The sequence below is a fragment of the Zootoca vivipara genome, chromosome 11 (genome assembly GCF_963506605.1).
Source record: "Zootoca vivipara chromosome 11, rZooViv1.1, whole genome shotgun sequence".
Taxonomy (NCBI): domain Eukaryota; kingdom Metazoa; phylum Chordata; class Lepidosauria; order Squamata; family Lacertidae; genus Zootoca; species Zootoca vivipara.
In genome coordinates this window covers 37,699,204-37,712,790 of record NC_083286.1, presented here as the reverse complement: position 1 = coordinate 37,712,790, position 13,587 = coordinate 37,699,204, and the positions used below count along the sequence as shown (strand labels likewise).

General features: G+C 37.7%; 1 protein-coding gene across 11 annotated transcripts in view; it reads left to right on the top strand.

The window, feature by feature from the left end:
• Positions 1–13,587, top strand: part of MAST4 (microtubule associated serine/threonine kinase family member 4) — a 216,539-nt gene that overhangs the window by 103,520 nt on the left and 99,432 nt on the right. The window contains exon 1 of one of the 11 annotated variants that reach the window (XM_035099913.2): positions 11–11,356. The exons of the other annotated variants lie outside the window; for them this stretch is intronic. Within the exon in view, the coding sequence (XP_034955804.1) occupies positions 11,265–11,356 (92 nt within the window). The 5' untranslated portion in view covers positions 11–11,264. Of the gene's footprint in view, positions 1–10; positions 11,357–13,587 lie in introns of those variants that run through there. 11 annotated transcript variants of the gene reach the window in all.

The window sequence follows — 13,587 nt, the reverse complement described above, 5'->3', positions numbered from 1 at the left end:
GTTCTCTGCCTTCCACTTTGAAGAGGGGGGGGGTAAGATAATTGAAGTCTGTATGTATGTATGTATGTATGTATGTATGTATGTATGTATGTATGTATGTATAGTCAAGCAAATATTGGTAGCTTTAAAAATGTTTCCCCAAAGTAAATTAATTTGCATGTGTGGTAAGATAATACTGGTAGAGTTAGAGGTGGTAGCAGTCTTTGGATTTCTGAAGATTCAAGTAAATAGCCTTACTAATGCACCAGTTTGGCCATCATGATAAGATGTGATTTATCTTTGCAGGAATGATCTGTAGTGAGTCTTGGGTTCAAACATTTCTTGCTTCCTTTGCTCCAGCACCAGAGATCGGAAGAAGCTTTTGCTTCTATTCCATTTACACAATCCATGGTTTGAAGTTGACTGGGTTTTAAAGAAAACAAAACTGTTAAAATTAACCAGAGTTTATCACATTCAAACAAAACAGCAAGATGCAGATTGTTTCAAACAGAAGCAAGATTTTGCAATCCCATGGCAAAATGAGCAGCATACAAGCTGAAGGCTTGCTATGGCTTGTTTCAGTACCTGGTAGCTTTGCATTTACTCTGCTGTTCAGTATACAGTACTGTCAAATGCACACCATCTGAATTCATCAGTTAGTTCAACCTTCTTTCCAGAAATTATTTGACCACTTGTGGGTTGCCTAGAATTCAGTTATTCTTCTGGTCAATCATGATTATGTTTAGTACTTTATAGCTCTGTTCAGAATATTTTTGTATTCTGATTCTGAAATGTTGTATGTATTTGTCTGTGATGTTTTGGAATAATTTCTCAAAATTAGATAGATTTAATGTATTTGCTTTGCACAGAATGTGCATAGTTCTTATATCTGTGCCTCCCACTCTGCAACGAGAGTCGCTAACTTGTGGTCTTCCAGATGTTGCTGGACTCCTACTTCTACCAGTCCCATCCTGCATGGCCTATAATATGGGGTAATGAGAGTATTGGTTCAGCACTAAGTTTAATACAATACAATACAATACAATACAATACAATACAATACAATACAATACAATACAATACAATACAATGATTGAACAAATACTTAATAAACAACAATTTTAACTGAACACAGGGTTAATATTAAAGAAGAAGACGAGGAGAAAAAAACCAAAGTTACTGAATGGTCTTTCAGGATTGTCCTTGTTGGTGTGCTTTGTGGGCAGTGATAATAGTGGTGAATTGATCTGAATGAATCTCAAGCAAAATCTTAAAAACCAAGGGTATAGTGTATTATGGAGCAGATATTATTGTCCACCAAACTGTTGCATTCCCACCTTGGACTGAATGAATGGTTGTCTCAGCTACTTTAAATTATAAACAACCACACAAGGTCTAGAGTGTCCAGTTAACTGGAAGCTGCTATGAAAGGAACCCATATTTTAGGGCTTATGTGGGTAAAGATTTTTTCCCTTTCTGTCCTCAGACACTTCACAGTGAGAGTCTACCAGAACTCTGGAGTAAAGTTCTGGGGGTATGAGTTAGGACTCAACTGTTCAGCCTTTCTGTAGTCCAGCTCTTAATGCTAGGAGAACAGATCCCACAAGATGCACTAATTGTTATGGTGCTGCAATTACCAAGAGATGAGCATACATTTTTAAAATTACCCAACAGAACTCATCTTCATTTTTCTGCCTTTATTTTAGTTGAATTTTATATGCATATAGTTTGGCAGGGTAAGAAATACTTTGCTGAGTCAATAGATTTATAGTGTTTGCTGAATTGAGAGATGAATGCACATTTTTATATTTGATAGTAAATAAAAATGGATGAGCAGTTTTTTAAAAGCAGATGCATTCAAACTATGTTTTATATATTTAACCAAGTGGCATATACAATTCTGCTTTGTTGTAAAATGTGACCTACTTTTGGATGATTGTGTAAATTCAGGGAGTTTTAAACAAAATTAATGGATCGGTTTTCTAATTGATCTGTGCTAATCATTGCCAACTCACAAATAAAACTACAATTTCTCCTGATGCAAAATAGCAGCTGTTGTCATTGAAGCAGAGAGGTGGTTTCTAGACAAATCTGCTTTGTAATGTTGGTTCAGTTTTGTGTGAAAACAGTTTCCTTTACCCTCTTGTCATCCATCATATCTGTTGCCTACTACTTTCCCTAGCACCACCTCTGTGCTCTACTGCCTCACTTTTCTACATTGTTGTCTAATGAAAGTGCATTTTTGAAATGATAAGAGACTAAAAATTCTCATGGGTTGGTAGTAGTTCTGGCTCGGGTGAGTTCTCCCTTGTGCTGTCATCAGATCAACATACATGCTGTTCTTGTAATCCCCACCTTTATGCCAACACTTCTTGCTTCTGCTGGCACAAAGTTCCAATTGCAAGCAGTCAATAGAAAAGAAGATCAATTACTTCCATCCTCCCATCTTTTACTCTTCCTTGGAAACTTGCCTACATGCTGCTGCAAGTTAGGACGTTGGCAGTGGGAGAATGGGAACAAAGTACTGACACATTGTGGTAATGAAGGTCAGATGAGTGTTGTAAGTAGTTTTGAAGTGCAGAAAATAACTTTGGCAGGTGGTTTCTTAATATGATTTGGTAAGACAGGATTGTAAATTAGTCTGTTGCCTGGTAGGCTTCATCAGGAGCATGTTTTGGGGTTTTTTTGCGGATACTGTATCCTTATTTTTTTGCAGTAAGCTCTTAGTATATATATGTGGGACGTAAGCCTGATATAGGCTTGAATTCTGGCTGTGTTGGGTACTTTTAACAGCCTTTGGGCCTTTAAGCTTTGCAGGTATATTAGAAGGTAGTTGACAGTGTAAACTATATCAATACTGTGAAAACATGTAGGCATTGAAGTAGATTTATAAGTATAATGAGTGTTTGGTCAGTTACTAACCTATATATAAAAGTTGGATATGACCGCTGACATACTAATTGGAAATGGGGCATGGTTTTCACTGTGCTGGACTTGGACCATCAATTTATTTAATGTAAGCTACCAGCAACAAGCAAATCCAATGCCCCTTTTTGAAGAGGGGGTTTATTGGATTGTTTTTGTTATGTATTTTTTGTTTTTTATTGTGATTTTATGTTGCAACTGCCCTGAGACCTGCTGGTATAGGGCGGTATACAAATATATTATTATTGTTGTTGTTGTTGTTGTTGTTATTATTACTACTACTACTATTATCATCATCATCAAGGGTGATACTGACAGCTTGGAGTAGGCTTGTGTTCAGCTTTGTACCTTTCCTCCAATTACCTTGGGTCTGCTGCTGAGAGGTACGAGCTGCAGAAGACAGCAGCAGCAGCCTAGATGAGGAAACTCCACCCACTGAGGGACTTCATCATTCTGATCATAATGTATTTTAAATATATTGTAAGTTAACTTGATTGTTCAGTAGTAGGTGGGGTATTACTATTTGAAATAATAAAATATGGGTGTATTTCTAGTCTACATTTTGAATTAATCTAGATTATCAGATGATGCTTTAGCCTGGATGACAATATTACTAAAAACGTTACTAATACAATCTGTTACACAACAAGCTCATCAAAAACTCTCACCTGTTAGGTACTTGACAAACCATCAATTCTATGTGCCGTTCTAGACATGCAACAAAAAAACAGGGGACCTTGAAAGCTGCGGTGGCCTGTGTTGGGCTTGATGGGCCCTAGTTCTGCTGGCCTATATTAAAGTTTCCTTTTTCAAACTGAAATGCTGAGCGAATTCTTCCTTACTGTGACCCTGCATTTATTCAGCTTCCCTCTATTTATTAGCTTTTGGGTTATACCTGACAAATCATTAACATGTATTTGTCTGTTGAATACTATCTTATGAATGTGATCTATGTGTTGGTGACTGAGTGTTACAATGTTAAATAGAGCTGTCATTAGGAAATACAGTGGAACCTCTGTTTATGAACACCTCGGTTTATGAATTTTCGGTTTACAAACGTCGCAGACCCATCTGGAACAGATTAATTCACTTTCCATTACTTTCAATGAGAAAGTTCGCTTCAGTTTATGAACAGACTTCCGGAACCAATTACACCCATGCTTCAGGTTAAGTACGCTTCAGGTTGAGTACTCTGCGGACCCGTCTGGAACGGATTAATCCACTTTCTATTACTTTCAATGGGAAAGTTCGCTTCAGTTTATGAACGCTTCAGTTTATGAACAGACTTCCAGAACCAATTGTGTTCATAAACCGAGGTACCACTGTAATTAAATGTAGCGTATAAAACATGTCTTTGTAAGCTTGTTTTTGCTTTGTAAGCTGTATCTTATTATTCTTTTGTATACCTGTGAATGAATTAATGTTTTTTTAAAAGTTTTATCTTTGTGTTGCAGTTGCACTGTTCTGTTTCAAGGGCCTGGAGTTGGTGAGGGCTGAAAGGGAATTATTGGTTATATAACAGCTATTCTCATCTGTCTGTCATCTATCTATCTGTGGTTCTCGTCTATTTTATTTTGGAGGTGAATGTGGTGTGGCTTTGCTGATTAGCCTGATTTTATGAAATTAAAACCACTGAGAGGACAGTGTTTAAACACGGCAACAAGTTTAGAAATACAAGTTAAAAAATAAAATAAAAATATTACCTAGCTCTTTTCCTTCTTCATCTTTCTATGTTTACTCTCCAGTTTGGTAATGTGCCCTGATTCTTGTGCAGGCAATATGGACTCTATCCAGTGCTTCTTATCTTAAGTTCTATGGCTAGTTATTTCCCCAAATTCTATATTCTCTATTAAAGAAAACACAATCACAGTTCACTTAGCTTCTAGATTGGGACTAAATTTGCAGAAGAGTCATTGAGATATCACAAATGGCTTATTGGCAACAGGGCTTTTTAAACTTGTTGGAGTTCCTCCAGAAGGGGTAAATCTGGATTAGACGGGTGGTGGTTATGGACTAGCATTTTGATGTCAGTGACATTGCATGAGCACTACAAAGCACCTGAGTGCATGAGGAGCACTGCTCCCAAAATAAAAACCCTTCTGGAAGTGGCTTTTGCATTTAAGTAGGTTGATTAACTTCAAACTCTAGACAGGCAGGATACCCAAATGTTCTACTGGCTTGTGTTATAATAAGCATATGAAGGGGGAAATAAACATCCAGAAATAACTGGATGCCCACAGAAGAGTTGGAATTGGCTGTGGTTCCATGATACGTGTCCATGTTTGTTTAGTAACATACATCTCCTTTTCATGTGCCATATTTTGCTGTGGCAAATATAGTGGAACACTACCAACTTTAAAAGAGTTGAATTGTCAGCCAGTGTTATTTCAGGCCTCATTGAAGATGCTTATGATGTGGTCCAAATGATTTCCCCCTAAATATCTGAAAGAACCCTTCATTTTATACCAACCTGCCTAAAGAGGAAGCCCCATTGGTGGTTCCTTCACCAATCAACGATCACAATGCAAGGGTCTGAAGGAGGGCTTTCTCTGCAGTGAGCCAACAGCTTTGGAATAGCTTCCCCTCTCCCCACATCCCTACTTTTTCCGGCTTCATTCTAATGACAGGTAAACATGCACATTTTCCTTTGCCCAGGCTTTTGTGGAGCAATGAGTTTACAGTGATACTTCATTTCCATTTATACTGCATGTTTTATGTAAGATTGTTATTAATTTAATTATGGTGTTCGATTTATTTTGTTTCAGATTTTTAGTGTTAATTTTAATGTCCACTTTGTGCTGCCCTGAAACCCTTAGTTGAAGGGCAGACTAGCAACACTTCCAGCAAGCAAACATATTTTTTTTTATCTCAGTTGCCATGTGGAGTGTGAATATTGGGAGGGGGACATACAGAATCATAGAATTGTAGAGTTGGAAGGGACCCTGAAGCTCATCTAATTCAATCCCCTGCAATGCAGGGATCTTTAGCCCATCGTTGAGTTCAAACCCACAACCCTAAGATTAAGAATCTCATGCTTTACCAACTGAACTATCCCAGGTCCAGAGCAACATTGCTCTTGCTTTTGAGAAAAAGAAAATTTGAAGAAAAAAACCTCCCATTAAATATTTTCTAATTTACATTGAATTACTTTGAATTATTTATTTTTAATGGAAGACAATCTTCCAGTTTGGTGCCCTCCAGGTGTTTTGAAAAGCATATCCCATCAATCTTAACAAACTCTGTTGTTGGTGAAGACTGATCTAGAATTCTGTGATACAACGCTCAAATCTAAGGTACATGTCTAAACTTATTTATGTTGCAGTCTTCATGAGATGACTATAGAGGGCCTTCGTTGCTTGGTAATTGCTACTTGCCTCCCTCTGGTGACCTTTGGTTTAGTTTTAAGCAAATATCTTGCTTCTGCTGTCCTTTTGAACTGGTTCATCTCTTTTGGTGAACCTTTTCACCTCTCCCCTCAAGCAACTGCGACACAGACACCCTGCTATATAGATTGAGCAACAAGAAGCCTTTGCCCTGCCTTGCTGAAGGACAAAAAGATCATAAGGAGATGGGGTAGAAAATGCAAAAGGGCTGTCGTAAGTGCCAAGTCTAAGAGGAAGATCAATGTTTAATCAATAATTGTTTTATACACATGTGAGGAATATATTTTGCATTTAAGTGACAGGCATTGATGTACCACTCCCACTGCTTCATTTGCATTAGATAGAAGGAAAGGTAGAGTTGAGTGTCATCTGGATATTGATGACACTTAATTCCAAACCACTGGATGACCTCACTCAGTGGTTTCTTGTCCTTGAGTGCTTGGAGTTGGCTGACATCTACCAACTGGAACACTTTGTGTAGGAAATAAATGTTGGCCACTAGCTAATAATTTAGGTCTTTAGGATTAAAGGTGGGTTTGTGCAGGAATGGCCATTCCACAACATCAAGGCAGCTCGGACTATTCCCATTCTGCAAGAAGTTACCACCTCCTGTACCCAGGTATACATTCCATCTCTGCTGGATATTAAAAGGAAAGTGTGGTAAGCAGCATACAACTGGTCAGGTGCACTTGACCAAGACCTTAGGCTTTAATAACTGAAAGACATCCAAAAAATACTGGACGAGATAGAGCTTTGGACAACCCATAGCAGTCATGAAGTCCTATGCCATCGCAGACTAGGTGATCATAACATTGATGATGGTGCCTCAGGACAGCCATCCTAGGAATCCTCATCAAATCCAAGGCAATCTCTGTCATTTTAGGAAGGGAAAATGATAAGACAATTGGACAGGCGTTATACTTGCAGAATCCCTAATCTGAGTGCCCAACACACAATATAAACATTAAAGAGAGCATTGAGAACAAGATGAAGTTCCTGTTGACCACAGTAATTCTCTTTCCCTTACTCTCAATTCTTTGCTGGGGCTGAACAGAATACAATATCTGAAAGTTGAGAGACAGGCTTAATCCAAATCATCCACCAAAGTCTTGGTAATTCTGGCCAGATCAGCCCATTCATTTACAATCAAATAATGCATGAAGACTTATTTTGGACATTAAAAATCAACTACGGACCATTTAGCTCAGGCAGAAAGAAACAAAATAATGAATGGACAGAAGATGTATAATATCATTTTCTTTTCCCTGGCTTGTCACAGTCCAACAGCATATCTCCAGCTGCTAGTGTGCTTTTTCTTAATTTTCACTCTATTTTGCTTTTTAGCTGAGATGTTGGTGGCAAGAATGTCTACAGATGCAGCCTCATAAAACAATGTTTCCTTGATATTCTTCTAGGTTAAGGTGTAAGATGCTTATAAATCTTTTAGATGACAGGAGACATAACAGGTTACCCCAAAACTATCTTGTATTTTCCTAAGCCATTTGCTTTTTATTAACTAGTAGAACAGTGGAAATTTGATTTGAACCCCAAATTGTTTGTTATGGATTGAATATAAATGGTTCAACTCATACATAAATAGGGATTGAACACACATGATGTATAACTTTGAATTCATGTTCGCCACATTATAGTTCACTCACTCTTCAGAGAAGAAATCCAGTGAATGTGGTAGAAACAAAATCTTGAAAAATGTAGCGGTTAATTAACTGTAACCACTAGAGGGAGTGAAGGGTCAATCATTGTGATTAGGGTAAAACAGAAAGGATTCTATCTTCATTATATTTTCCTCTCATAACGTTGGTTGGCTATAAGTAGTCTTCAGTAGTGAAGCTCTAGTATGTTTTGCTATATATTTCCTGCCACATATTCAAGTATACAGAAATTGTGTATCTCTGTATGTGAAAGATTAAGTCCAGGGTTGCCACCCTTCTGGTCAGTTTCACAACCAGCTGTTCCAGGGCACGGTCATTTACAGTTTTTACCTGTTTGTCATGCCTGGAAGACAAATGTCCCTATTCTGTGTGGCGGTGATTGGAGTCAGCTATCACTACAGCATTTTCTCTTTTGCATGTCTCATTGATTTCATTCTCCATCTCAAGATCACCCTGAGCATTTTGGTCCTTACATCTGAAGTACTTATTTACTCTTGGAGCCTAGTATCACCAACTACAGCAGGTCTTGGGAGGATTCTGCCCCTTTGGGGATTTCTAGCTTGTTGGGCTCAGCCCCGTTTTAACATTCAGAGCCTCATCATTGCACCATGTCCTATCCTTCCTATAGAGTTTGTAAAGGTGTAATTGTAAATGTGTTGTACAGTTTTCTGACGAATTTTAACCTGCCATTAAAAGGTTAAGCTTTTGGGGAGAAGGAGGAATGAGGAATGTGAGGCCCTTTCACTCCAGGTTACCTGCACAGTTGCCTACTCTTTCTACACTTGTTTGAGGTGGTTGTATTGTAATCTCAGTAAGGTTTAGCAGGAAGTGGTGGAAGACAATCTGATACCGTTCATGGCTTTGCTAACCCTCGCAACAGCACTGTGGTTACTAAATATGTCAAACATGCTCAGTCAGATCTTTAAATTGTCTTAGGTATCAGTGGTTGTATGTATGTATGTATGTTTGTTTCTCTGTATTTTATTACATTTGTATACTACCCTTCACTCAAAGATCACAGGGCGGTCCACAACATAAAAATACAAAATGAGAAAATAAAATGCGTTCATATGGGGAGATGGTCCTTGAGGTATTGTGGTCCAATAAAATTTTCCCAGGAAGCTCATATTACTTTGAATTTGCAGAAATGTATTTACCAAACAGCCTCATATGCAAAATGTCAGGAAAATAATACACTTTGAATACTTAAAAGCGTTTTACAAATGCTTAGCCAATTTTAGCCGCTGCTTGCTAAAGCAATGGCTCTGTAAGGATGGAGCAAAAAACCCAAGAAGTCAGCTTTACATTATTTTGAACCTAGGCATGTTGTTGTTTATCTGCCTTTCACCCTAAGGGCCCAGGGCAGCAAATAAAACAACAGTATTGAAAACAGTTTAAAATAACTTACAATCACAGAAATAAGGTGGGTTCTTAAAATACCCATCTGAAAAGCCAGGGTTAAGTGGTGGGTCTTCAGCATTCCCCAGCATGAAGGACAAATCGTCTCTGTCCGAAAGGGGCTATAGCTGGTGAACCAGCCAGAGCTGAAATAAAAAAAGGGAAATTGTTTACATGCAGTTTCACAAGGGAGATAGGATTTGCTTTGCATCTCTTACTGCATCATGTGAGAAAACGCCTTTACATTTCCAATAGCAATCAAGATAAGTGCTGACTCTCAGGTAAGTGAAGTTAGGATTGTAGCATTTGTCATGCTTAGAAATAATTTCTGTTCTAAGCATGACTAAGACTATATCCAATTTACTGCTTTTGAAAATAGCCATGCGTACTTCTTTGTACAGGAGGAAACTAGGGCAGCATTAGAACAATGGTAACACAAGAATGGAAAACTTGAGAAAGGTGATAGAGCATGAACTGAAGGTAAAGGAACAAAGTGAGAATGATAGATGATTCTGGCATATGAATCCAAATGCGGCTAAGGGTATAAAACTGCAAAGCTGCAAGAATTAGTATTGGGACTAATGAGTAGGTGCTCAGGATGCCTCCAAGTGGAAGAAAGTATGGGTGTAGCTATAGTTATTAAATAGTTTCTCCTGCCACACCCTGTATTCTGGCTTTTCTTTTTGTTTTCAGTGCTGGAATGAATGGGCAATGAGTTTTAGTTTTGAGAGGGGTGGCAGAATACCTCTCCTCCCACTCTTGGTCTGTTCACCCCACCCGTGGTACAGGTATTGCAGCTTTGCCAATTATTAATAAGTTCCCAGCCAAACAAGTGGAGTTAGATCTGTTATTTAACAATTACAGATTTAACATGGAGCTCCCTGGTGTCACTTTTCTTTAAGACAAACATACAATTTACTGGTTTTAGGTATGAATAGAATTCTTATTTTGCCTGTTATATGTTTCATACAATAACACTTCTGGGGTGAATGACTTATTTTTTTCTGCTTTGAACAGGAGTGGTGATCACATGATGAATAAGGCATCCATTTTACGTAGAAAAGGTGCTTTGAGTACCCTCTGGTTGGGGGAAAATAAAGCTTTTTGCAAGCCTCTTACTGAAATCCTCTCCTTTTTATATCAGTGACTGCTAGAATTCTGGAAGAAATGTGTATTTGTAGTGGAAAGATTAAAGTAGGAATATTTTTTTCTTCTGCAGTAAAGGAGACCCTGATTTTGTTCACAGCAGCCTCTCAATAATCAGGAAGATAGTATCAAAAGTGATAGGTTTAAGTCTTGGAAAAGTCTCTGAAAGATGATCTCATTTCTGAAGTAGCATGGGGGGGGAACAACTCTGTGAACTTTTAGATTTATTCTTCATTAATACTAAAGGAATTAAAACTGGCTATGTTGTTTATTTAATGAGACTTTTAAAACAAAATTCCACGGTGAAATGATGACCACCAAGAAAACTATGAAAAGAAACAAAGATTATTACCTTCCCCCCTTTGGATGAACCTGAATGGTATCTTCCAAAGAGATGACAAAGTACCTTTGGCTGAATCACACGTACAGGGACAGGGTTTTCAGCAGAATGGGAGGGCTAAAACTATTGTAATTTTTATTTAAAGCTTGGCAGCATACGCATCAGATCATTTACACAGAAAAGGAAAAGGTTTATTTTATTTTATTTTAAGAACAGAAAGTTGTTCGCTACTAAGGAAGCCTATAGTATCCAGCTGCTTTGCTGTGCTTTAAAGTTGCCTTGAGTGGAGCTAATGTTTACATTTTCAGTGGGAAGGAGGATAATCAAATCGGGATCATTTTCCTTTCCCCCCCCTTTTTATATATATATCCCTCCTTTTTTAAAGGGGAAAAACACAACTTGTGTGTTTAAGGAAGGAACATGGATATGTCTGATCCACATTTTTGGACTGTGTTCTCAAGTTTTACAATGCCTCATTTGAGAAGTGGAAACAGACTCCGCCGAACACAAAGGTAAAAACTGAGTTCAGGAAGCTTATGTTTCTAGTTGTTTGTTGCCGTTCTTATAAAGTTTTCAAAATGTAAATAAACTTTGGCCGCATACAGTTGCCGAATAGCTTGTAATGCAGGTAAATACTGTTTCAGCACTTCCGCCTTCTTTGTTTTGAGGTTTCATGCTGCTTTTAACACTCTGTAGGCTATAATTAGTTTGTAGACTTATGGCTACCTTAACTATAGGTAGAGGAAAGAAAGTTTCAGTGTTTGGATTTGTGCATCAAAGAAATCTAATCACTGAACCTTTTATTGTTTCAACTCTTTTGTAGAGAAAGTTCAATTTCACATTAATGTTCTATATCTAATTCACTTTTTTCCAGAAAGGGGTTCTTTAACTGGGGTGGGGGGTGGGGAACGGGACTGCCACATGTTAATACAGTACTCTGATTTTTCTGTTTATTGGAAAACGTTTTTCTGGAAGACAATTAAAATTACTAGAGAAATGTGGCATCTAAATAAAGTTTGGATTATTATTTTTGACATGATTGCATTAATCTGGTTCTTTTGCTTAACCTAGGATAATGGGCTCCTTTTTTTTTGAGTGACAGCTTGTTTAGTATTTAATCCGTATTTTTCCTGATTTTTGACAGGATGTTTTCATTGGTCTATGTTTTGATATTACTTGTATGTCAAGTATTAAGATACATTTCTGTAACTACAGCTTTTCTCACTTCAGTCACAAGCAGTAGCAAAATAATGACAAGATCTAATCTGAAGTACATAACTAGTGAATTTGATAGAAACTAGAGCTATGTTAGAAGAAACTGATTAGAAATGAGCTAACAAGTGTTTTCTTACACTATGCCTTACATGTATTTATTTATGTATTTTTAGGCTGCCTTTAGCTAGAATCCCAGGGTGGGTTCGAAAGCAATCAAGTAAAAGATACACATCATACAGCCATATTAAAATAAATAAACATTATATAAAACAAATTACAATAATAAAAATTTAATACAGCAGTAGCAACTAATCCACTTTTGGAATCCAGTTAATGCACAACTTCCAAAGTTTGAAGGGAAACCATAGATTTTCAGCTGGGACCAGAAGACCGCCAGTGAAGGAGACAGGTGCACATCCATAGAGAGGTAATTCCACATCCAGGGCACCACGACAGAGAAGACCCATTTTAGTACTTAGGCTAGTGTAGTAGTAGTAATAATAATAATAATAATAATAATAATAATAATAATAATAACAATAATAATTTATTTATACCCTGCCCATCTGGCTGGGTTCCCCCAGCCACTCTGGGCGGCTTCCAACAAAACATTAAAATCCAGAAATCCAGAAAGGGGTAACTCATGATTTACTGATGTGTAAATAATCTATTGAATCTTCGGAAACTTTGGGTACAGTCTGCATCTGTTTATGGATACATCATCATAATTATTAATAATAGTTCACTTTATTACCTGCCCTTCACTATAAGGTCCCGTAGTGGGTTACAACAATTTAAAATTTAAAAGAGGTATGCCTTCAACACAGGATAGAAGCTCTGTAAAGAAGGAGCCAGACCCCTCCTTCACAGTAGGGAATTCCACAATGTAAGGGCTGCCACAGAGAATACTCCTAACTCCCCCCCCCCGATAAATAGATTATTATTTATTTATTTATTAAATTTGTATACCACTCTATACCCACAAGTCTTAGGGTGGTTACAACATAAAATCACAATATAAAAACAAAATACATAATAAAACAACAACAACCAGTACCCACCCCCTCCCCAACACATTTTAAAAGGGCATTGGATGTCAATCAGCCAAAGGCCTGGTTAAAGAGGAACATTTTTGCTTAGCACCTAAAGGTGTATAATGAAGATGGTCTTTCATATATTTGAGGACAATGTCATTTGGGACTTAAACATGAAGGTGATCACCTTGAATTAGGCCTAGAAATGAACTGGCAACCAGTACAGCTGTTATAAAGCAGAGATAACATGAGCAATAAATGGAACCCTAGCAGGAACCAGCATAAGTTTTTGAGTCAATTAAATGCCACCCCGTTTAAACTGAACCATAGTTAGCAGGGACATGGACACATTGCTAAACTATTGTTAAGAATATAACTAAAACTGTGGTGAACTCAGACCAGGGTCTACCTAGTCCAGCTTTCTGTTTTCAGAATGGCCTATCTGTGGGAAGCCCAGAAGCAGGTCATGATCGTAATAACACTCTTCTAACAGT